General features: G+C 38.2%; 2 protein-coding genes and 1 long non-coding RNA gene across 5 annotated transcripts; all 3 read right to left on the bottom strand.

Moving 5' to 3' along the window:
* Positions 1–3476: 3476 nt before the first annotated feature.
* LOC139131434 (prolyl 4-hydroxylase subunit alpha-2-like) lies at positions 3477–14663 on the bottom strand. 2 transcript variants are annotated; one of them, XM_070697469.1, is made up of 14 exons: positions 14399–14663; positions 12327–12571; positions 11479–11535; positions 10289–10440; positions 9534–9688; positions 8710–8950; positions 8256–8404; positions 7621–7794; positions 7093–7163; positions 6845–6950; positions 6360–6464; positions 5379–5447; positions 4587–4683; positions 3477–3882 (listed from the first exon to the last, which is right to left on the bottom strand). In XM_070697469.1, the coding sequence occupies exons 2-14, from the start codon at positions 12512–12514 to the stop codon at positions 3812–3814; spliced, it is 1635 nt and encodes a 544-aa protein (XP_070553570.1). In that variant the 5' UTR covers positions 12515–12571; positions 14399–14663; the 3' UTR covers positions 3477–3811. The 2 variants fall into 2 exon arrangements, with proteins under 2 accessions (XP_070553570.1, XP_070553569.1); XM_070697468.1 differs by lacking the exon at positions 14399–14663 and adding an exon at positions 14035–14342.
* Positions 14664–17969: 3306 nt separating this feature from the next.
* LOC139130492 (prolyl 4-hydroxylase subunit alpha-1-like) lies at positions 17970–20933 on the bottom strand. Of its 2 annotated transcripts, XM_070696269.1 has the most exons (6): positions 20595–20933; positions 20219–20324; positions 19659–19751; positions 19179–19247; positions 18392–18488; positions 17970–18129 (listed from the first exon to the last, which is right to left on the bottom strand). In XM_070696269.1, exons 1-6 carry the CDS (start codon positions 20768–20770, stop codon positions 18059–18061), a joined length of 612 nt encoding a protein of 203 aa, XP_070552370.1. In that variant the 5' UTR covers positions 20771–20933; the 3' UTR covers positions 17970–18058. The 2 variants fall into 2 exon arrangements, with proteins under 2 accessions (XP_070552370.1, XP_070552371.1); XM_070696270.1 differs by lacking the exon at positions 19179–19247.
* Positions 20934–23657: 2724 nt separating this feature from the next.
* On the bottom strand, positions 23658–24928 carry LOC139130491 (uncharacterized). Its single transcript, XR_011551878.1, has 3 exons — positions 24693–24928; positions 24205–24261; positions 23658–23800 (listed from the first exon to the last, which is right to left on the bottom strand). It is a non-coding gene; the product is annotated as an uncharacterized lncRNA (long non-coding RNA).
* Between the last annotated feature and the right edge of the window lie 1852 nt (positions 24929–26780).

The following is a 26780-nucleotide window of genomic DNA, read 5'->3' as shown; positions in this document are numbered from 1 at the left end:
GTAATCGAATTTGATCGATTGCTTTACGATGTAATGTGCTCAGTGGACACACGATTGGAACTAATTTGGGATAATTGGATAGTGAAGTAATGTCGATTTAATCTATAGATGTTATCTCATCTGCTATTCTTTTTATATTACACACTTGTTTTTTGAGTAATTTGCGATATTGCAACATTCAGGTATATGGCACCTAACACTTTTGAGAAATTTGCAAAATTGAAAATCCAATTTCCCAAATTAGTTCCAATCGTTTTGTGGACACACATTCTCCAGTAGCTAAAGCAAAATGCTACATTGCACTCTCAGGCAGACATCAACATTTCGCACTTTTGAAGTTTCGATTATGGGGAGGGGGTTTTGATGTAAATGAAGGAATTTTGTTTCGTGAACTTCTGCGACAATCATGAGACGGTCCCTAATGCAACGCACCATGCTTGCAGATGCTATCCCTCCATTGGATTCTAGGCAGGAACTGTAGATACTTGGTCGGAAAGCTAGCATTACCGGGCAAAGCAAATTTGTAGAGTCGCCAGATACCTAAAGTGGTGGGTTTTTTTCAGACAAAATACTGTAATAACTTGATGGCATTCAGTGAACTTTGATTTGCCTTCTTGCATTCATCAATGCTAATCAAATGTCCAGTACTTTATTCAGTCAAGTTGAGATTTCAGGTCATTTTTCCTTCAAAATAATTGCCAAAAAAATTCGGAGAGGAAAGCAAATGTTTACATACTGTTTTGCTTTTTTCTCAAATCTTGTGGCATGAAAATGCTCTGGTTGCAATGCCGAAAGAATGGTCACAGTGCCCAGTAGTTATAAAACGTGTTCAACAAGGTTGCCATTCAGGAGATAGCTTAATGAGTTCAACAAACGTTCAATGTTTACCGAGACTTTCCTCAAGATAAATGTAAGCAATTCTCTGTCATAATTACAAGTAAGAATCTTGAGTCGCCGTGCAAATGTAGGCATTAGAGTAACAAAACTGCGAAAATCGCTTTGTGTTACGTCATTATTCATTTACCGACTACATCGGCTTTCACCGCTTCCGACCAGAGAAAAAAATCACCCTTTACATTATTTTCAATAAATTTCCCCTTTTTCACGCCATTCCTTCAAATTATTTCGAGTATATTCATAAGACGTAAAAGTTTTACATACACAGTCATTAACAAAAAACGTTCTGACACAATACAAGAGAAAATGTTCAACAGAAGTCGCTAACAAATTTTACTAGTAATCAAAGTAAGATTTGCATGTAAATTAACCATGTGTGAAAAGATCAGAATTATCTGAATAACAATAACCAACTTATGAGATATGTGAATTACAAATGATCCAGCGATCAGTAAGTTCATGGTATCAAAGCTTTATTATAACAAGACTTTAAAATAGTAAATGTTTGTCCGACGTTCAACACAATTAAGTATCGGCAGTCAAGGTATGACAAGAAATCATTCACTGTAAATGCCACAGAATTGTTGACATTTATCGAATGAGTTATTTGGCAAGTCATTGTTTTCCTGGCACTATATGCAGCAAACATTGATTTAAATCTACTTATATATTAATTTGATCATGATCGGTACGACACAATAAGCAGAAACTCTCTGTGTAAATAAACTCTACTATAGTTAATGAGCCATACCTCTGAAGTCCGGTAAAAATTAATCTTTTGAGTTTTCAAGTATTAGGTGGTCACAAAAATAGTTGAGAATCAGCATACCATGCTGGTTGTACCTTCCATATAACTGCTAGTAATCCTAACCACAGCCAAATTTACGTAATTCTGAAGCCCAAAGACATTGGTTGCCTTAAAGGGAAACCGTCGTCGGAACTGCGCCTGTCGAGTTTCTTGTTTACAAACAATGTATTTCGTGCATGATATCAAGATGCACCTAATCATCATAGCTGCAACATTTATTGTACGATGTAGATTATGACAGATGTTTTGACTTTCATCAATCACCATCGTACCTTGGATACAGTGTTTACATTGGTCGTGTGAGTCCCATACGACTTTTGAGTGCAGTTCCGACGGCTGTATCCCTTTAAGTTTTATCGTGGACAAAAGCTTTTTCTAGTGTCTGTCGTTTCATCACTTTGCCTAATTATTCATATTTTATGCAAATACGAGAAAGATCAATATGACACAGCCATCAAAATGTTAGTATAAGTAAAGCCCAGCATGGCTGATGAACTTTTTAGCAGTGTGTTACTCGTATTAAACTTTTGACATAACTGAACCCAGTGTAACCAAAGAACCAATAAAGTGGTAGATAATACAGAAAATACATTGCATTATATTATGGTTTACTTATAGAAAAGTTGATAAATATGCAAATGAATAATTAATCGGTGTGTCATATCTATGTACAACTCAAAAGTCTGATTTAATTCAGTTCAGTCTTTGTATATGACCTACACGCATGAAATCCATTAAATATGTAAATGAGTTCATAATCAGCATGCCATGGTCAACAAAGTTGGACATAAATAAATCCAAGTATGACTAATGTATCTCAGAAGTTTGATGGCATTAGCAGCAATACAATACGTTTTGGTAAATGGCCTAATTAAGAATATTACGTATATATGCAAATGAGCTAAAATCGTTATCCCACGGCCATAATATTTCAACAACTAAACCTACGTATTACCACTTTGATATATGACAGATTGTCAAGACCATCGAACATTTTGCAATACTAAATCTAACTATGCTAATGTCCGATTACATACAGAGCAGTAAGGTTTCATCAAACTTGCTGTATATCTAAACCGAGATATGATTTTCGAGGTTCAATCAAATGAAGTGCATTCTGTTTTGCTATGTGACTTCAGTCGTAAATTCGCTAAATATGCAAAATGTACTTATAATCACGATAGTTATGCGAGCTAAAATACCAAGTATGCAAATACGTCACAATGACACGACCTCCAAAAGATAATCAAAATCATGATGATGCATGACACAAGAAATTACAACCATTTGCAGTGATAGAGCGCGAAGTCACTGCAGTGAACTGCAATAAAACTGCTTACACTAATTAGTTTCAGCTGTAGCCGTGGCCACTTTGGTGTTGAACAAGGCTACTTGATAAAGACCAAAATGTCTGCTTGTACAAAGGCAAAACTAGCTCTGTCTGAGGCTCGAGTTGTAAATGAGAGTTTACGATTGGCACCCTGTGTTCAAGATTAAGATACAATGAAACATTACCATGCACTTGTCCATGTACAAATCTTTTTTTATTTCAACTTCCCCAGACAAACTGTCTGCATGGGACATACAATGTTGTCGACTTTGCCAGCTGGCTACAGCTGAAACTAATTAGTGTGAGCAGTTTTATTGCAGTTCACTGCAGTGGCTTCGCGCTCTATTACTGAAAAGGAAATTAGTAACCGACACACAGTACAGATACACACGCAGACACAGCACACACATACATACACAGAAAAAAAACATGATGTAAGCCCGCTTTATGGGATACGCCTCAGATGAGCCATAAAGGAAAACGTTTGCTTGGATAAGAATATTACAAGCTAAAGGTGAAGGTTACAATTTTTTCTAAAAGATATCAATAGCGTAGATAATTTGGTAGGCAATTTTCCGACGTTTTTCAATTACACCTATATTATCCCAAAATGATTCTTAAAGTTTTTAAAATCACAAAATGTCTATCAATTAAGCTTGATTGCACATACCGCCCACGAGTTTGTAATCGTAGTTACTAGTCAAGTACTACGGTAACAGTCCTAAACAGTGGCACTAATGTAACACTGCTACTATTGACTTGTTCGTTGAAACACTTCATTCTTCTGACGAAAGCCCGCATTTTCTGTGAGAGATCTGTCCATTGTAGTTGAACCATTTGTTGATGACTGGAAAAAGAGAAGCAAACATGCCTTATCAAGAGTAATGGTATATTTGGAGGTTGCATGACTTACTTCTGTTTTACTTCCAAAGATACTTTCGGTCACCGCCCCAGTCATTACAAGCGAAGGAGCTTTTAGTGAAAAAAGTGGTTGGCTCATCAAAATACCAACATCGTTAAAGTTATTGCGCGATAAAGTGATCAGAGAGTCTTGCGCAAATAAAATCGATAGCTATATGGAAGGGAGGCTGTTCACATATACATGTTACAGCTGTGATTTCCTGTTCTAGTCTTAAATGGCTAACGATTTCTCTTACTTTTTGAAAAGAAAACTGCATATTTGCACGGGTCTATTCTTTTATTGAGTATTTTATTTTCGTTACCCCTTTTGTTTTTTCTTTTTACTTTATCCACTTTCCGTGCTTTCTAGTACTATACTCAACACCCATTAGCTTATTTCAAACACTCTCCTTCGCTGACTCGCAATCAATAACTCCTACCGAAATCAAGACTGGCGATGTCAACACACGTTCAGTTGGAGAATTGGATCATGGATAGAAATTAAATCTTCCCGAAATATTCCAAGATGAAATTCCAGCACATCAAGGGCAACTCTGCTGTCTCACTGAGATCACTTGTCCTGTGAAACGAAACATTCATTTCTGTTAGATCTAGAGATTTACTCTGAATAGACCCGAAGATGATACCTACTCCATTTTTCACCCAGTAAAACAGGGCATGCGCCGTGTTCCATGCTGAAGTCAATCTGTCCAGATTTGTTCATATTATACCAAAATGCAGCGTCTCCCTGGAATGGAACAGTAAAAATTGAGAACGAAATTAGGTATTTGGAATCATTTGTTAAATCGTCTTTTTATAGTAAGGACATGACAATTGATCTACACTCCGATCTTAGTTTGTTTGCGATTTTGTTTACTCAGTTCTGGATACAACCGGACTATAAACCACGATTTTTTAGTCATTTCGGGCACTGATGTCAAAAAACAATTGTAATTGAAGTATTACAACAGACAAGGAGAAATTTCTCCTTGTCTGTGACGTAACATAGAATGTATACTGAATGCCTTCATGCCCAGACATCGCTGTCGTCTATGAGCTTACTCGTATTTTCGTTGAATGTTTCACAGATATTTCAGAATCTTTTCAGTCTTGGATCACGACAAGTTCAAGTTCAGTATACGGCATATGAGGCATAAAACTGGTATCGTTTTCGGAAGAGAAGGGCTAATTTTTGTAAAATTTCGATAGCTGCACTGTTAATAGTGATGTCTGTTGAAATTAAGGAAAGATATTATTTATCTGTTTGTTTGTTTATTTTTTATTTTCTGTTATCATATCATTGCTAAGTAAGTGCCCCTATCAACAGGAACTGTTACATTGCATGTTTGCCTTTCAACAAGTAAAAAGCCAAAGGGCTTAGAAAGATATGCGAGGAATTCGGATGTCTACAGCACGCTGTCATAACTTAGCCAACTCGATTACCTTTTTCGGATTTGCCCTGACTCCGTGTTTCACGAACACCGTACCGCCGCCATACTCAACATCGCTTAACTGTAAACAAAATAGACCTATTTGACTCATAGGACAAAAAATGATAGAGCGAGTTCACTGGCAGGGACAGAACACAATTCACCAGTTCACCTATAACTGCTATAAATCTTTGCGATAATTCGTCAAGTATAATGACGCTGATAACGCACTGTACTTCTGCTTGGCATGTTTTTAACTTTGGCTGTAATATGTTGACAATTTAACATCCGGAATAGAGCCCAAGTGGACATTCCCATCTTATTACTCATACAAGATAGAACGGAAAGTGTATAACTTTGGCAAGAAGAATGAAACACGACCATAAAAAAATATCGTACTAAATCATCGCTTAAATTATAAATATTTTGACATGTGTTACTCTGAGCGTATGACAACACTGAGTTGTACGTATAGTCGTTCGAGTTTCTCTGTGACTCGCGCATCTGATACATGACCCAGGGCAAAGTTGCTAGACTCGTACAGTACTAGTCACAGTAAACTGTGGTTTCCATTGGTAGGAACATTCAGAATCTCTAATTATGTAAAATCAAATTTAATTCAGAATTAGTTCCATTTTAAGAAAGATTTATGCCAAGAAAGAAAGGAGATCTGTTTCTCATCCTCGATATTCGGTGACAGTTAAAATGATGCGATTTCCCCCCCCCCCAATCTTTTTTCACAACCATTTCGGTATAATATTACTACAATCTCTTTTTCCACTGACTGCAAAATACGTTTTCTTGGGGAAGGAAGTTCCATGCAAAACCCCCTACTCATTCAGATTATGCGTCAGGCGTTTGTTTTGGGATTCTGTAGTGAGGATTTCGTTGAACACACCACCAAAGGGGAAAAACAGATGCAGGTCTTGAAGTGATGCTAACAATAACCAGAAACAAATCTTATGGTACTTTTTGGCTGATAGCCTGTACGTACGTATATGAGCAGCGTCGCTACGCGTTCGTTAACTGCCCTGGATGTACTGTACGAGTCGGCGTCTAGATGTGGCTTGTAGTGACCTCCAATGCCATAGTTCAACACCTGTAAGACATAATTGAAAGCCGTCTACCAATTATAAACAGTCCGACGGAAGAAACTGTTCATTAAATTAACCCATCTCAAGGGAAAGCTTTTTATAAAGGCGAGAATGTTTGGAAATCAAATCAACTAAACGCACTTTAAGTCTTTCAACTACATAGAAAGCATAAAATAATCGTTTAAAGTCTGTCTGCAATAGGAATCCATTTCTGAAAGTAAACCAGTCTACAGATGTCACAGAGTTAATACCTATGATATTTGCATATTTAATTGACACGATCTTGTAAGCCGAGGCAACGTGATTACTTTTAATAGAGTAACCATGCATACACGGAACCACGGGAACGGTCCGAGTACAATATGCAATTGCATTTAATCTATACCTGATACGGCTCGGCATCGTCTGCGCTAAGGCCAGTGACCAATTCCAGTCGTTTTGTAAGTTTTGGTATTATGGTGTCTGGGTAGTCTTCATCACTTAACCATGCACTGAAACAAGACAATATAGCTACATTTAAAAAATTTCTAGAGAATTATCTGATTATTACTTTTGTGTCAGTCAAACAAGCAGTTTTTTGATGTATCATTATTGATGATATTGCAGGTATAATTATGAAACACATATACTTACGTATTGCTGACTCTGTCCTGTATCACAACCCCGAACGTTTTTTCTGCACCAACTATTCTTGAAATCGAGAGCTGTGAACAAATGGGATCACAAAAGAGAAATCCTCAGTCACTACTTCAGTATTGGCTTTCTTACTTACCTGACATGTCAGTATCTCGCATATGTCTCATCCATTAGGATTCATGTCGAGCGCGAAAGAAATCGATTAAAAAAAACCATTTTGACAGTAGGTAAGGAAATTGTAACACAATGAGTACTTGCAAAAAGGTAGAATTGCCGTCACATTGCCCAATGAAGCAAACACTTTTTGTCCATACCACTGTACTGAGCTCTCCACCACTGTTTACGAAACTCCCTGCTGTACCTGAAATCACATGTACAAGACACCAGAGCAAACGCAAACAGGACTGTTTCTCAGTGCCACCTCATTTACAATATTTATGACCAAACGTGTTGTAGAGGCTTAATAATGCCGACTTAATTGCTGACCTATAGTTTCCCTGAATGTTCTGCCGATACTATACTCACATATGGGAGGGCCAACTTCTTCATTATATTGGTTTCGTTGTCGTCTAGAAGCCTACGGAACATCACAATCCGGGGGTTCACGTTTAACACCTCTTCCCCGATTCTCAGAAGCCGAATCAGCGGGTGGTCACTTACGTAGCGACAGATGAGTTCTTGGGGATGAACAACATTCGACTGCAATCAAGAGAACAGACAAGATATGACTTAGTGGTCCGACAAAACCAGAGAAGTATAAAATAATATTTAAGAAGTACTTGGGAGCAGAGCACTTGATCAAAAAGAGTGTTCGCTAGCGATTCCTTTACGCGCTAGGAGGTTGATGAACAATTTTCTTCTCATAACGGCATTTTGCTGATCCGGGACAACTTGAAGAAGTGTGCACAGAGGAAAGTATGAACTCTTCAAATCATAGTGGAAAGACATCTGCAAACAGATTTCACGTTCTGATTTAAATTTAATTTTGTTCTAAATCAGCTAGAATGTGTGAAAATACCTTCAGTTACAATTACTCAATTGCAAATCGACCGTTTGGCGGACCTTGAACAAAGCTCTGAGGATATCAGAGCACTGCTCCAGCAGAGAGAGTAGTTATGTCGTCCATATCTAAAGCAGCTCGTGTATGACGCTTTACGTACCGGATTGAATTCTCCTCGGCAGTTCTCATGATATCTCTCGTCTTCATCGGTTGGTGGATACCTCGGCTCTTCTTCCAACGTGCGATTGCTTTTCGACAGTGCTTCCCCAAAGGTCGCTTTATTGTGCAAGCCATGGACATTTTCGGGGTCTATTTTGTGGCCACGGTAATAAAATGAATAAAATATTGAAAAGATATACTCAATAAATATGCACGGCATGAATACGATACTGGGGCATAACACATTGCAGCGACAGTAAATACCCGATAGTGTTATTCTTAACCACGATCAATTCCACGGTATGACTTCGCCCATATTTATGGGATGGTAATATTTTCAGTGATCTTCTACTGCACTGTTTTCACACTTTGCTATTTGCCAACTTACCAAGCATTGCAGCGATTGCATATTTACCGACCGTAACTTTGAAGGAGTTCATGGACTTAAGAATTACCTAGTGCAAGGAGTTCACTTGTATACTTGACCGCCTTATGATAGAGCCCGGCACGAAAGTAGCAATACGCCTGAAATTCAATCATGATGGTCTCCTTTACGTCTTCCCAAGGCATGATGGGATAGCCTTGCCTGTATCTCCTCAGTCCCTCCTCCATCCATATGACGCAAAAGTAGTCGTCATTGTCGTTGAAAGCCTCTTGTCCTATGAAAAAACAGTCATCGACTGACAGACCACCGTGCTGGTGACAAAAATAAAGAAAAATTTGTACTATACAAACACGTATAAAGTTTGCCAAAATTTTTGTCGCCCTCTGAGGAAAAGTTTGTACGTTGTATTATTTTGTTCATCGAGTTGATAGAGTGCGATAGCTGTACTGGACATTGTTTTATTGGGTGAAAGAACAGTTGAGAAAGTGACAGCATTCTGCAGTCCGCAGTAAATGTACAGGTTCCGGAGAAAAGAAAATTAAAAGATATAAGCGTAATGTTGTCTTGTTCTAATAAGCGTAAAGATCAGGCGACGATCCAAGTCGGTTATATTTTAGCCCTTGAAACGATTTCTGCAAAGTCTAAATTGTCGGAAAGTGCTCATGCTGACGTCTCCCAGACGACCGAGATCAATGTACTTGTATGTGACAATGATACACGATGACGCGTAGAGTGACGTCCGTGTATATACATGTGCCTTTTGCTTGTTCTCATAGGACAAGTTATTGGGAAAAGACTCGTATGCGTTGTCAAAATTGGTGACGCAAGTCTCACAAACTATTTGGGGCATACATATGGGCAATCGTTTCCTTCTAGTAGGCCTGATTTACTCACATCTTTGTGTATTTCTCCCGGTAGCGCTCCGTCAGCCATAGCTTTTGCTGAGATTTTATACGTTGACTGCAGTCTCGCGATGGCCCGACAAGCGCCGATGAAATCTGTGTCGTTCGGCAAAAAATTCCTGTGTCGCTCCATTACAGCCACAATGTCTTAAAGCATAGCAGTAAAATGAACGATAAATAATGAAATGAATAAACACTGAATTTATGAGGTAGGAAAACGGGTCAAGATATCCGATGATCACTGTGGGAAGTTGAATTATTAGAAATTGTCAGCATCCATGAATAACGACTCGGAACTCATTAAAATTAAAAGTGGATAACAACTGATAAACATAGTGAACCAGGCAGGCAGGCAGATAGATAAACAAATCGATTGATCGGTTGATTGATTTATTGATTCGTTCGTTCAGTCATGGATCGCTCGATGATTTTTTTTAAAGCCGTTAAAATGGTAGATATTTTGTAAGACAGTGTGAAATTTGATTTTTTTTCTATTCTTTTTTTTCTTCCAAACCGTTAGAATTATGATCATATTTGTTGAAACTGACGCTGCTCGTTAGAGAATAATACAGACAGCGATTTCCGAATATTTATCGTTCGAGCAAAGACTTTTTTTTCACACGTGAAAAGATGGCGCCTTAAGGACGAAAAAGCGTCAGATTATTGACAGACACCCCACCCCCTCCATTGGCAGTCTATGCTCAGATTGGAAAGACAGTCTTGTACATATATAAAATGATAGTTTACCTTTACCGATGTCTTTGTCCACCTCGACCATCAAATAGTTCCATAGTTTCATGTAACGTTTCAAAAGCTTGAAGGCTAGCACTGGATGGGTTACATGCACGTCACTGTCCCCAACAGCGCCATCACGTAACTTCGTTACCTCCTCCAGCCGTCTTGAGAAGAGGTTAATATCATAATGATGAGTTTTGTAGCGTTCAGACCAGAGCAAAATGATATGTCACTGTTTCTCCTAATGCTCCATCAACTGTAACTTTGTATGTATTCAAGTGGTTTTTGTTCTTCGAGTGTGTGTGATTAAAGTTTCATGTTCTGCACGACAAAAGTTGTAAGCATACCCGCTTACCTTTCTAATGATTTTGAGCGGACGCCCACAAAGAATCTAATCACTCTAGTGTACAACTCATCACCATGGTCTGTGCGTGTGTAATTTCAAATATTATCATTGCAAACTAAAATTTAGTACCAAATTTTTCACAACATATTTGAATTCAACGCACTATGTTCACATAGTTGATACTTCGCATTTCAAAATATTTATCGAAAAAAAGACGATTACTTTTGTATTTAAAAACAAATTCTTGAAAACATTATAAAAAGTTATAGCTATTTGGTCAGGGAAATATGGTCGGGAAGTTTGAATATGTATCTAACTCGATTGGAACTAATTTGGGAGAATAGAATATTGTAGTAGTGTTGGTTTTAACAGCAATTTAGCTCATCTACTTTTTTATTATTTTTTTTAATTTGCAGTGAACTCGTTTTGGGTCGGCGGTTGGTGAACGCGAGCGGTTGGTTTATTTGTTCGCGTTCGTTCCTTCGTGTTGTAGCAATATATGTGAGCCCATACATGTTAATTTGGACAGAGAAAGCTAAGTTGGTGTGTTCATGGATGTAAAAAATAGACATCCATGGTGTGTTTTTCATCAAGAGTAAATGTGAGCGGCTGTTTCCAGGAACCGCAGATCAATTGGATCAATATGTGCGTTATTTCTTTCCATGCGTTCTTTTTGTTTGCATTGCAAACGTCAACCAGATTTTTGGCAGCCATATCAACTAAAATGTAACAATACACGGACCGCAAAGTTTCTGCATCATTTATAGAGGTTTACTGAACGCTTTAAGGTGGAATCTTGGGTGGGAATCTTACGATAAAGTAAAGAATTGAATCATAAATATATTTAGGAACTTACCTCTCATAAATATTGATCGTCCTGCCATTTATGAGTGGATACTTGGACGGTGCCTGTCTGTAAATTGGTTTCAGTACAATTATAGCAACAGCAATTATGTATAGTAATGGGTATTTTACCTGAGGCCTGTGTGGGTCGATATTTGTTTTCGAGTATTAGTAACAATACAGCGATTTAAGTAAACCGGAGAAAACATAACAGTGGCAGTGGGGTTAATCTAATCGAGAAGAGGTAACAAGTAATGAGGCCATAGGAATGAAATTATTTGTTTTGCGTCCATTTAAAATTTTGAAGGGTAGGCGAGTAAGCGGTTCAAAAAAATACACACACCTGTGCAGCAAATTTTACACAAGCAATTTTATATTTACTGGATTGTTTGTTTACTTGATTGGCTGTCAACATGGGTGCTCATTCAATAATGAGAAAATTATTTTCAGGCTCCGTAATTTACATCGTAATATCACATTCTGCGAGCATGCAGGCGTTTTAAGTACACTGTATAAAATTTGTGATCAAGTTTCAAAGCAGAAAAGCTAGGAGATAAATTCATACTCAAATATACTGTGTGTGGTTTGTTTGTTTGTATTCACGAAAACCTCCAGAAACCTACACGCGAAGGGGCGTACGACTAAGAGTTTAAATACTCTGGCCCAGCTTCAGGTACAGCGTGTTGAAATATAAGCTTAGATCATTGTTTTCAAATATGATAAGACTGAGAGATCCTATCTGTATATGGCATTGGGAGAATACTGAGGAAGAATATTACATAATCAGATGTATGACGACAAAGTCACATCACCGATCATGAAGATTTGACCAGAAAGAATTCTGTCCAACCTATAGCTTACCCTGTTTTGAGGAGATCTCGTGACACACTAATGTACTCCCGAAGCGCTTTGATGAGTTCACGTTCCACCGAGACAAGGACTCGTAGTCTTGCAATCGAACGAAACACCTCCTCGCCTAGAGTCAGGTGGTGGATAACGGCATGGGACAGCAGTAGAAAGATACCGAGCTGTGGTTTTAAGAGTAACATTACGCTTGATCCTCATCGAGTGGATGTGTAAACAGTGTACGTTCGCACACGCAGTTTCTAAAAAATGAGAAAAGCATACTTTGTTTAATGTACAAAGTTAATCGATTGCGGGCGCAAAACGATTCACCATAGAGATAATTTGTTGAAAGAATTTTTTATGCTTAAAGTAATAAAGTCTCCCTTCCCTTCATATAGTAAACTTCAGAAGTTGCTGTACTGCCGGGAACAATAAATACATTCAAGATTTCATTGTAGAAAATTGACTGCAGGTTATATATGGCGTTCATTCGACATGTTTGAGTTACGAAAAGAAACTTATCGATCAACCAAAATGAGTATGGCCCATTAATGCTTTCATTGGCAATAATAGCGTTCAAAGCTAAGGAACTCCAACATTAACAGTGTGCTTTCTATCGTCGATTTGTTCTCCAACGGCTTTTCGAGTGATGTTTTCTGTTCAGGTAAATATTTCACCTTTAGTTAAATCATTGAAATTACATTGCAATCTTTCAACTTGAAATCAGTTCGATATGTACGAGAAACTCTAACCGTATTGTACGCTCTCATGTACACTTCATACGACGATAAGAAACACATTTCACTGAGTCAACTCTTTGATGCTCCGCATTATTTACCAATGATGATGTCAGTGTATGTGACAAACATATATAATGGTTTTGGTGGTGGGTTCTGTTACCCATCACCGACCTGTACTTATTCGTTCAGCCCCCACCTAGACATTTTAAAGCCAGTCCATTGAGCGTAACAATGCAAGAGTGGCCGGTGGGAGCTACCAGTGAGTTGAAAAGGTGAATCAAGTCTACTTTGAAAAATCGTTTTCTTCACAGACTAACTCTTTGAAAATCGTTTTCTTCACAGACAAACTCTTTGAATTGCCCTCTTTTGTGCGAATTTACCGGCACAGTAAACAAACCAAGAATGTATCATTGCGTAAACTGAGTAGCCTGCGGTTGTTTTTGGCAAGGGCTCAGTGAAATGCTCCACGGAGCGTATAGGTGACAATTGCTGTAAACGACGGCCGCGGCCTATAAAGTGAATATGAGGAGTTGTGGAGCTTATCATGACATTGAGAGTTTCATCGATCGATTTTGCTGAGGTAATCCTTTGTGGACAGTGAAGTCTTTAGATAAGGTGCCCAAAATATAAATAACATGTTTTGCCCGTGAAAAATTACGTCATACTTATAGTCTTTCTTTGGAAACGGGGCCAAAGGGTATCAACACACATGGAATTATCGAAAAAAGCTCATTTGAATAAACAAGCTGGAAAAGTTACAATCAATTGCTGACTTATTTTGCATTTACGCTGATGCGAATCCTTGTGTAGATTTTGCAAACTGCTGTCTCGGGACACCCTTAGAAATTATATAACACATCATTATGCGTCAGAATTCATTGGCAAAATAAACGTGATCTGATTATGCATCTGTGCCTGCTTTATCATTGATCGTTGTCTTTGAGTCTTTGAACCATGTTCTCCACCTGTAAGGAGTGACTTACCTTTGTCAGTTTCCTATACTAAGCTTCTTAACCCCATACCGATTTTCTCGAGTTTCACCCAACAACTGATGAGAAATATGGAGACCCACGGTAAGGCTCCACGTCTCAAGCAGTCTCAGTGCAAGTGAAGTCTGATGACTACAATGTTGGAGTCTCCCATCAATATTGAGACTAGTAAATACGGCGCAGGGTCGAATGCTGACCTCAAACCCATCAAAGTAATCACTTGCCAAGTTTGGACACGTTTCTTTAGGCAGAGGGCGGTATATAAGGCGTGGTTATCTGAGGCTGATTTGCGACAACGATGTCCGTCGGTGTGGTGACGACAATTTCAAACACAAACACGCCGTTCACGTATACTCACGGTACGTAGAGTTCCCAGGGAGGTAAGGTCGAAGTAATGGAATGGTAGCAATATCAGCAAATCCGGAGAACTGGCAAGTTATATCGGGTGGAACAGGAATGGTCTTTTGTGCATTTTGCAGATGATACGTCCATTTGCTCTGTGGTAGTTTGCTGATTGTATTAGTGGATGCCAATGGCACGTAGCAATCTGACTAAATTGATAAAGCTCAAATGATTTTAATCAGTTAATGAGAGAATATGAAGGTAAAACTATATTGCAAAGTAATTTGATAGTTGGACTTGGACGACAGAAAAACCCAATGTATCATTTCAAGTATTACAAATGTGAGCTGCAGACATCGAAACCGGTACGAACGACGGTCGTCGGGTTCCAGCAAAGTCGCAGTACAAAATAATACTATACTAGGGGGGTTGTTTGTATTTCTTCGTCACGCAGGTACCCTCAGACAAGTATTGATTGTTACCATTAGGCTGACTGGAGAGAGCGAGAGAAGAGCGAGAGAGAGGGCGAGAGAGAGAGAGAGAGAGAGAGAGACGCCAGTCTGATTTCAGTCTGATTACATTAAACGACACTGTTTCGGCAACAGGTAGATTTTAAAGAATTAACACAGGGATTACATTATCGCGACACAAAACTCACATCACAACAGATACAAAGCGTCGGAGACACCAAATAAAGAATACAGCATGCAACCGGAATATGACAACAAACCATTACATGCAGACAGCGCCTTTCAAACGACGTTGCACCATATTATACCTCATGGTTGCACTGAGTTGCACGGCAACGAAAAGGCAACCATCGCAGCTTCGGCGCAACACGTGCACACACACATCGAGGGATTTTGTAGTTAAACCAAATTTCACGATATCAATATTGTGGCTGATTTCGTTCATCTTTTCTTTCATGACCGTGACAAACTAACGACCTTGTTTGGTAGCGCTCATCAAGTTCATTGCGCACTCAGGACTTCCGTCATTAGGGACTGGTCAGTTTCTTCCTCGGAGGGGGGTGGATTATTTTTTGCCGACGTCAAAAACTGGCTGACCCCCTATTCCAACTTTCGAAAACAGGGTGCACCCTGTGCACGCAAAGGTAAAACAAAAGATGGAATATAAATTCAACAATTCAGTATATATTCAGGCCATGAATGCCATAATATTAAATAATAGAAGCAAAAAAAATATACAGAAGTTAAAAAGAGCAAAAAACTTAAAAAAGAACCTTTCTACAATGTTTCCAAAAAGCTGAATGAAAATACGAATCAGACTCTACACAGGTACGGATAACTGGGTTTTCACTCAGGACAGACGCTTGCAAAATGCGAACAGCAGTCTTCGGTGAAGGGAAGCAAAATTAAAGATGTTCTTGGTCACAAAATTGTGACTAATACTGACGTCACGCTTTCAGATCAAAAATCAACCTCAAGGCATTATTATAAGCTATCCTCAGTTTTGACATTAGTTTAGCACTAAAATTACACCACACGTTCAAACAATAAACACTATACAAAAAACTTTTAAAAAGGACACATTTTACTTTCTGAGAGCACTGGCCAAAGTTACGAACTTTATTGTTCTTTATTGGCTCTCGCATAAAAACTACGAAGCTGTCTTTGCATATCTGCATCGTCCATCCCAGTGGAGGACATAATGTAGCCAAGATATTTCTTCGAACTTACAAATTTAAGAGAATTACCATACAAATATACATGAGGAATCCTATCCTGCTTCCAAGATTTCGGAAAAATAGCCATACACTCAGTTTTCTCAGTATGAAAGAGAATATCATGCTCGTTACCATAGTGTTCACAAATGTTGATCAATTTTCGTAAAGCTTTCACAGATGGACAAATCAAGGCCAGATCGTCAGCATAAAATAAGTGATTCATAATATGATTCGCTAAATAACATCCTACGCCAGCAGACTGTAGCTTACTACTTAACTGGTCTACATAAATAGCAAAAAGTTTTGGTGAGAGAATACTTCCTTGTCGTACGCCATTAGAAACTTGAAAAGGATTGGAATCAGCTGATGCCCAGTGGACGTAAAACAGCTGATTACTATACCAGTACTGCAAAATACGAATAATAAACAATGGAATGTTGCGACTGATCAATTTTCTAAACAAAGTCCAGTGGTTGACCCTGTCAAATGCTTTCGTGGCATCCATGAAACACAGAAAAACTGGCGAATTTTGCCTTTTATAAAAATCAACAATTTCCTTAAGCACAAAGATACACATGTCAGTAGAATGTTTGCTTTTAAAGCCGAATTGAAGAGCACTAGTTTCTATAAATGAATCAATCCTGTGTAAGATACATAATTCCAAAGTCTTCGAAATAGCTGTTACAATTGCATACATAAATGTGTCGGGTAATATATATATATATATATATATATATATATATATTATATATATATTATATATAGATAGATAGATAGATAGATAGATAGATAGATAGATAGATAGATAGATGATAGATAGATAGATAGATAGATAGATAGATAGATATATGTGTATATATGTGTGTGTGTGTGTGTGTGTGTGTGTGTGTGTGTGTGTGTGTGGAGGTATATTTTAAACATGCAGCCATTCTGTGTTTTAATGGAATTGTTATCATGTAAAAGTGTCATTCTAAAGTTTGAATACAGTATTTTGAATGAGCTGTAAATGTATTCCACACTTTTTTATGCATAACCAGATGTCCATAACTGTTGTAAGAAAAATGTGATGGTGAAATATTAGCGCATATTTCTTTCTAATAACTGAATTCTCATAGAGTAAACAGAAAAGTATCAGGAACTTGTCATGCTTTTCATATGAATTGCAGATTTCATAATGATTAGTACACTTTGCAAAACAGACTTTCAATTACAGACATCAAGATATTCTGACATATATCTCTGAGATGTTAAATTACCGCGCCCAAACGGCGCGCCGAAATATATTAACATCCAGATGTCTATGATATATGTCTGATATATGAAAGTCATGCGGCTGAGTGTATGCCCGGTGAAAAATATGTTTGTTTTTAAACTAACGCGCCCAAAAATTTTAAACATACAAATATTCTCACACACACACATATATATATATATATATATATATATATATATATATATATATATATATATATATATATATATATATTAGATATATTAAGTTTCGCGCTTGGAAGGGGCTCTGAAAAATATGTCTTATTACTATTAAAGTTACGCGCCTAAAGGGCGCGCCGAAAAATGCAACTGAATGATGAAATTTGTGGCTGGCACGATGCATTTTAGGCAAGTATCAACCCGTGACGAAATTAAAAAAAACACTGATCCCCCCCCCCCCCACACACACAATTGGGCATTTCAAAAACATGTGAACCCCTATCACTAAAGTCAAAAACAGGGTGACCCCACCCCACGAATCCATCGAAACCTCCCCGGCCGAAGAAACTGACCAGTCCCTTAGATACCAGATCATCAGACCGTCGACCTTTCGTAACTTCGAAACCTTTAATCTGATCTTAAAAGATGATTGCACAAACTTGGTGCCATTAAAATCTCTTCATGGCATGTTTACAGGTAATACAAGTTCATTTCAACGATATCGATAAGAGAACGTGTTTGACTCCTTCTCTGGGTGAACTTTGTTGCTATGGGGTTTTATTCATCGGGTGATAGTCCACATTTTCTCGTTGAAAACTGTTCGTGATAGTTGAACCACTTGTTTACCACTGTAGAGCAATGAGAAAGGAATATCAAAGTAAATGCACTGGATAACTCATTTTTACACAGCACATGGCAAAGTCATGTCATCAGACAAAATCAAAATCGTGCATTATTTAGCAAAACGCGTACAAATTGTCCGTTGGCAGTCAGAGACGCAATACGACTTGTCAGCCGCCCTCCAGTATCTAACAATTGTGGAACATAGCTCAGTATCCTTCGTATAGAACTCTTATTGCGTTGGCAATTTGCTTTTGCAGCTTTGCTTACCCCATTTTTCACCGAGCAAGACGGGGCAGCCAGCATGTTTGGTTGACAAGTCGGTCTCGCCAGCTTTGTTGAGATTAAACCAAAACGTTGCATCTCCCTGAATTGTAAACGGAAAGGAATCGTCAAATTAGTTCTTCGCTCCAGTTTAAAAACTTTTCAAAGCGAGACGTTCATTTGTTCATTTATGAGAGTAGAAATCCTTAATATTATAACAGAAGGATATTCTGTAAGTCTATATGTGGGCATGTTTTTGCATTGCTTATAATAGCAATTATGAACTTCGTAAATGATCGATTATCGATGTTACACCATAGACAGTTCTCAACTGTCTATGATTACACCTGGACAATTTTGAACGCACAGGGGTAGCACAAAACTTATGTACATTTTAGATATCAAACAAATGTATTATTGTCAAAAAAAAGACTTGCACTATCTTTGTGTACCTGTGTTTCAATATAGAAGGATTTGGGTTCATCTCTCTTATCTAAACAAACACGGACATAAATAAATTCCCACCGAAACGACGCTCTTTGCAGGAGAATGTATTTTTGTGTTATTATAATATTCGATTGGTACCAACGTCAGTAAAAATGAATACTCCTGACGCATGGGATCAAGTGTTTAATCTTTGGATAGCGTAAGGTATTATTGAAGTAAATAATGTAGTAAACATTGCTTACGCAAAGAGTCAAAGTTTATGTTTAGTAAACACAGTACAAAATCTGCTCATACAACACATCCTATGAATCTACTAATCCACCTGCCGACAGAAAATATTACAGACCTTCTTCGGCTCGGCTCTCACTCCATGTTTTACAAAGACCGTGCCCCCTCCATATTCAACGTCACTCAGCTGAAACAAAATGGCGCTAAAATGTTGCCATGACGTCAGCGACTTGAAAGTTGAAAATGTAAATGGCTGATGGGAAAATCTAACGTAAAGTAAAAGACTGTCTATATTCCGTATATTAGATGAATATTATTAAAATAATTACGATCAGAGTCATCCCTACCGATATAACATCACCTTTTCACAATTTACCTTTAAGGGAAATTAAAACATTCCTTTACAAAGCAGCACAAAACAAAATGACAGTTTTTGCTAAATTTCCTGGCAATTGCGCTGTACGTTTGAGTGTTATAAATGTTACTTTTAACCTGACATAAGGAAAGGAAAATCGACCGCTATTGTAAATTAATTTGACAAAGTTGAAGTCCAAGACTCTGTCCGTCAGGACATGAAAATTTCGGTTGTCTAACTTACGTATATCAACATTGTAGCGACCCTCTGTAATTTGAAATTTGGTGGACAATCCAAATGGGGTTTGTAGTGACCGCCAATGCCATAGTTCAGCACCTGTGGAAGGATAAAAACGTCGAAATCGGCTGATTGGTAAGTTTTTGGTCAATGAAACTGTTTGAAGACAAGTGTACACCAGATGTAAACAATAAGCACCGTCCCTCCACCCACACGCTTATGTCTATTCTACTAACTCTCCTAGCAAGGCCTACGTCATAAATGACTCATATGTCTTTGTCTTCATATTTTGTGGCAGGAACACCGACTGGTCTCTTTTATACATGGTATTTATATTTCAACCATGTCAATTACAGTCTTTTGACAGGTACCATAAACGAAATGTGCCCGTTGATATTTTAAGTAGTATCTTTTGGGAAAATTGTCACTCTGCGTCTCTGTTGGAATGCATGTCCTATTTTACCTCCATGACGATAATTAATGTACAAATCATTTACCAGTAGTTTATTTGTTTTTTAATCAAATAAACAATCGAGCGATCTGGGCTATTGTCTTTTAAAGCTTACCTGATAGGGTTCAGCACCATATGCACTTAATCCTGTGGCAAGTTCCAAACGCTTTGTGATCCTTGGAAGTAACTTGCCATTGAAATCCCCCTCACTTATCCAAGCCCTGTGTTCAAGTAATAAAGTCATTTGTATGATGTTATATTCGGCAACATTTGACGTTTGACAAGTTCATATTGAGTGATCAAGAATAGCGTTTTGTGATAGTACATTTTTCTGGACATTTTCCTGCTGAAGTGATATGATGATATCTTTCCACATGCCGAGCCTCAAATCGGTATAATCTGCTTCCTAAATATACCAGGTCTAGTCGGGATGCGCATTGGTAAAATTATCTATTCGCCTTAATTAAAAAAATAAGCAAAACTTCACTTACGTGTTGCTAACTCTGTCGGGTATAATATGTTCTGTTACGTTGTCCTTGCCAATTGTTTTTGACATTGTAAGCTTTAGAGAGCGTGGAAGATTAGTAATTTGATGACAGATATAGAGGAGCGAACAAAGATATGTGTCGAGATAATGCGACAGTATTACGGTTAATTGCATGTTCATCTTTTTTATGTATCACAACATTTTCATTAATGAACTTCTATGTTGTCCACATATCGTAATACGTCACAGTGATTTTATTGCAGCATCGTCGGTTATGACGAGGGGTATAATAGCGATAAAGATATACCTGGCAGATGTGATAATGATGATGATGGTGGTGGTGGTGGTGATGAGGATTATGGTGGTGGTCGTGGTGGTGGTTGTGGTGGTGGTGGTGGTGGTGGTGGTGATGATGACGATGACGATGATGATGATGATGATGATGATGATGATGATGATGATGATGATGACGACGACGATCGCGGAGCGTGGTGGCGGCAGAATTTATGATGACGCTATGTTGAATTTTGAAAAAGCGTGCCCTACATCTTCGAGAAAATCTACTTCAAGTCTGCGATATTTGTTTATTCAATTACACACAACTGCGACCTTCAGAAATACTTACATGAGGCAGTGCTAAATCTTTGATCATATCAGTTTCATAGCCCTGTAGAAGCCCACGGAACATAACTATCCTGGGATTCTCGTGTAGAATCTCCACCCCAATTCTCTTCAGACTTAAAAGTGGGTGACTATCCAGATAACGACATTTCAGCTCGTGCTGTTTCGTGTTGTCAAACTGAAAACGTGAAATCAATTTAAAATTTACGTTGAACTACATTATTTTACATTGAGATAAGGATATTTATCCCGGGACAGATTTTCATGCGTCAAATAGAGTTGCATTTATTCGCCGTAGGCTGTATCTTTTTAACCCCCCCCCCCCCAAAAAAAAAAAAATGAAAAGAAAGAGTCAGCCATCTCATTTTGGTCTCTTGAATTTCAGATACTAGGGATTTGTTCAGTTTGGTAAGTTGTGAATCGTCAACACCAATTTATCTCTAATTTGAACGATTCGAAGTTTCATATTTAGTCCTATCATCATAGTAGACCCTAGAGGGGTCATGGTCTTGCATATAAATTATTACAAAGTATTGGGAGTTTTAAATTTCTAAGCGCCTTGAACGTGTAATAGCTAAAATTTTCGTCAAATATCATGTCAACGGGGAAACCGTTTCAGGATTCAGCTGACCTTTGAATTACCATCATCTCCTCTGCAACAACTGTAAAAACGTTCCTGATCTCCATTACTCGGTAGATAGAGTAATTCTGCTTCGGAAGTTAGCGTACTCCCTCTAGAGTCCTTTTCTAATATTACTTTGTTTTTCTGAGCTCGTTCATTTTCTGGGTCTGAAAAAAGACGTTGAACTATCAAAATAACTTCTGGACAAACGTTGGGAAAAATGCTCGTTGTCATTTTTTTCAAATATATTGATGATACAACACCAGACAGATGTAATGAGTTCAATTTCATACATACTTGCAAAGTTATCATAATATATAGAATACGTTAAATAAGTGCACTGTACTACCTTATACCTAATATCAAAAGTTCTGTGTTCTCTCTCAGTGCCTTATGGTAAACACCAGCGCTGAAATAACAGTAAGCTTTGTATTCTACCAGGAGAGTTTCATTTACTTCCTCCCACGGCATGATGGGATACCCTTCCCTATATCGTCGCAACCCTTCGTCCATCCACAACACACAGTAGTAGTCATTCTTATCCTTGTAGGCCTGTCTTCCAACAGAGTAACACTCATCGACGGTGTAATCTGTTTCCTGTAGTGGAGGAATGTTTAAACATTTAATTTTGACTTTTTCTCCCAAATTGCATGGCGCACTTTCAATCAACCTGGAACCCCCTAACCAAAGACATGTGCAGACATTGAATGATGTTTCCTCGACAGGGCGTATATGCTAGGTACGGGCGTATGGTATACCGCTTGCCCCTTTCAGAGTCAACGTACAGTTAAAAGAAAGTATTCTATCCTTTCATTTGAGGGCTTTCTGCCAACTATTCTTGAAGGCGAGATAGAATTGTCAACGCTGATTTTGAGATCCATCGCTCTCTCTACATCAAACAAACATATAAGTACACAGTGACCAATGATAGCATTTGTCCACTATGTGACTCATCGTCGATATACGATTGGGATTATGCTATTTTTTAGGGGTTGATAACTTGCGGTTGGCTTTGAACCAATCGAACATAAATTCATGGAATAACATTTATTAACGCTACAAAATATTATGGACTGATCCGTTTACGTAGGAAGGCAAAAGTTTATGTGAATGAAATGCAACTCCGAAGAAGATATACACCTTCGGTATGGTTTATGAAGTTTCTGGTATCGAGAGTCTGCGTTAAAATGTAAAAGAAATAATGACATCCCCATTTCAGGACAACAGGGTCAGCTGTATGCAGAACTTTTGATAGATTGTTTTTTATTACTAACTGTTGTCTGTACATCTTCTAACAGTTTACCGTCGGCCATATTTCTGACTGAGATTTGATACGTCGATTGCAGTCTTGTGATGGCACGACAGGCGCCAAAAACGTCTGTCTCGTCTGGGAGCACATCTTGAAACCGTTCAAAAATGGTCAAAATATCTGCACAAAAGATTAAGAACGATGACAACAATGAAAGCAGCAGCACCGACAACAACAACAACAACAACCACTATGACGACGACGACGACGACAACAACAACAACAACAACAACAACAATCAATAATAATAATAATAATGCGCATGCGTGGGAAGTTTCTTTATCCTTCAAAATTTTGTCGTGACATATAAAATTCAGCAATTATCTGAGTAACTCATACACAAGATGCATGTAAATATTCGTCTCTAGAAAATGTGCTGAAGGAAATGATTGGTAGTAAACTCGGAAATTTTATTTCAAGTAAAGGATATTAAACTTCAAATTTAGAATTGCTGCGCCGGGAGAGTTAGAGAAACGTAACATGACAAGCAGTTTCAATATGTTACTTGCCTTTTCCAATGTCGGGATCAATTTCATTTCGGATCGATACCCACAGTCTCACGTATCGTTGGAGAAGTCGGAATGCCTTTGTTGGATGAGTCACGTGACCATCGATATCATCAGTGTCGCCCCGGAATTTCTTTATGTGTTTCAACCGACTATCGGAAGAATTCATGTCACAGATAAAAGATCAAGTCACTTCAAAAAAACTAATATATATCTACATGCGCTAGACAACATACATACATACATACATACATACATACATACATACATACATACATACATACATGCACTGTGCACGCATATGTTGCAAATTACCGAATTGCGACAGAGATTGTAGTCGTGTGTGTGACAAAAGCAGCAATTTTTGGATGTCGATCTGCCCGATCTCAATATTTTTCCCATCAGTGTATGACGTGATATAATTTCTGCACTATATGAAACTGGTCGGATTGATCTCCAACAAATGCTGCAAATAAGATACAATCTAAGATATGTTAAGCTTAGAAATTTGGTACAAAACGAACAATCTGGTCATTCGATCTTCATGATGTCTTACCTTTCTAGACTATTGACATTGTATCCTGTTATTCTCTGATACTTGAAAGGCGCTCGTCTGAAAGGAACCAATGTCACGTGACAGTTTTCGTGTCTCATTGAAGCCATATGCATGAGTCAAAAACAGTGTCGGTGTTGTCCCCAAGGAATTTATTTCAGTCCTCCTGCTAATTTTTAATGTGTGTTTTGACAAACCAAATGTTCAGTTAACGCAGACATACAAGTTTGTGCGTTCATGGAATGTACCATTCATCTAGTGCATATGGACTGTCTTTTCATTAAATGCATGGGGAGGGGGTTACTTTTAACTATATGTTTGGACTATCTAAGCTCTTCATCATCCGATTTTGGCATGCTAGTGTGGATGCAATTACAAAGCTGTAACGAAACTGGAATTTGGCTAGCTATCACTTGATCTTGTTTGAAGTCGCTTTCCCCGTGACTGACAAAGTAATTTAAACTTTGTCAAGGTTGTGCTGGTAATCTTACCCTGTTCTCAAGAGATATCTGGACGTGTTGATGTATTCCTGCAACCCCTTGATGAGTTCATGTTCAACGGTGACCAGGACTCGAAGTCTTGCAATCGAGCGAAATATCTCCTCGCCCCGAGTAAGCTTGCCAGTTAGAAAGCAGAGCACAACGAAACAAACTTGGAGGCATCTTATGCGAGGCATTTCGCTTGACCAATGGCAGATCTATAGGGCGTGAAAGATTACAAAATTCAGTGTATACGATTATTATATGCATACAAGCATGGTGAACTGTACTTTTCGCTGTGTAATAAGGGGAACGCACACATATTCATATCAGATAGCGAGAAGTGACAGTTTATCATTGTTGAACCTTAAGTCAAACGTGTACGCTGGCTCCTTCTGCAAGACAGAGATGCAGACAGAGAAGTGCACAAAGAACACATCCCTTGTGAAAAAATATTAAATCGATGTGATTGCTTGTTTGTCGGCATGTTGTCCTCTGCGACTGGTAATGGACATACACTATAGCTATATTGGGGTCACTCCTTTTAACCTTTTATGCGTGGAAGATCATTTATTCAAATATACTTTTTTCAAATGTATATTTTAAATGCTACAGAATGAGTTTGTAATTCTCAAAATAGTACAAGTGGGTATCATTGGTGAGGCACCCCTTGGCAAAACAGTACAGGTGGTGCGATACTCTATATAGAATTTGTAAGTATATCAGGATCCACTTCTACAAATTTGTTTGTTTCCGGCTTTGAGGAAAGTAGCGCAGTACGATGAGCAACTACTGCGAAAAAGTAAATTTGTTTGAATATTCTTTTCCATTGTAACTATTTATTGGGGAACAGATCCAGCAGAATGGAGAACCAAAATTGGTATCTGGGTAAGAAGGAAGCTGAATACAGTTGGTACGGAAAATTATCAATAGGTGTGATGAAATATCGGCGTTGGCATTGCTCGACGAGTCAACAACGCTCAGAGAATATATCACGTGGGCACCGTTCGTCAATCACCGAGGTTGACAGAACTGGGACCCGGCGTGAAGCGTCGGCTAACACACCTTGTTATCCAAAGAAACAAAAGATAAATTTTCACATCTGAATTTACACAGCTTTACTTCTTAATTATCGTGATTTGTTTCAAGATGGAACCAATTGTACAAGGGAATCGCCGTTGAATGCCAATGCGTAAGTTGATTACATGTAATACCGCTGCGGTGGGTTTCATTCGCAAGGGCAACCGACTGAATTCAAAACTGTAATAAATGCCCGACCGTGATTGACCCACTTTCCCCGTTAAAACAGCCGATTTCTTTGATCAGACATTCGCAAAAAATGGTAAAGCGATAAAGTGTTTGGATAAGCTTCCGGTGAAACATATTTTAATAAAAAGTTCTTGCTTTGCATACGTTTTTCCGTCGTTATTTTAGCATAATATCAATACCTATGGCGTTTTGATAAACATACGACGGTATATGGTGTTCCACAGAATTTCTTTTTAATAGATTCCCTGGATCCTCGTTTTCAGGAGAATGGCATTATCGAATTTTAAATGACAGATGGACTCTGAGCGATGCAATACCTAAATAACAAAAGGGCCGTCTTTTAAAACACATTTTTAGTAGAATAAAGCCTGTTTATTTTTCTTCTCTCTCTCTCTCTCTCTCTCTCTCTCTCTCTCTCTCTCTCTCTCTCTCTCTCTCTCTCTCTCTCTCTCTCTCTCTCTCTCTCTCTCTCTCTCTCTCTCTCTCTCACTTGCGGCTCCCTCCCCGTCTGTCTATGCTTACTTCAAGAACCATAATCAATATGATGTTAGTAGATTCTTTTATAGATTTATTCTTGGAGTTTCTAAGAATACCCTATTTGTTGAAGAGTTAAGAAGATATCCAATTCAGTTTACACATGCTCAGGTAGTGGCATAGATTAAATCTTTATAAGGTCTGTTTAACGCCCTCAAGATTTAATTCAAAATGGTCTGACTTTGTACATAACATACCGCATTTGCACAACTGGAGTAATACATGGTCTTCTGTTAGTAATATCAATTAATGCTATAATCGGTTCTGTTCATGATAATCTACTATGTACAAGAAACA

Source organism: Ptychodera flava, chromosome 4 (genome assembly GCF_041260155.1).
Source record: "Ptychodera flava strain L36383 chromosome 4, AS_Pfla_20210202, whole genome shotgun sequence".
NCBI classification, from domain to species: domain Eukaryota; kingdom Metazoa; phylum Hemichordata; class Enteropneusta; family Ptychoderidae; genus Ptychodera; species Ptychodera flava.
The sequence above is the reverse complement of the archived record's forward strand: the minus strand, read 5'-3'. Positions and strand labels throughout refer to the sequence as shown.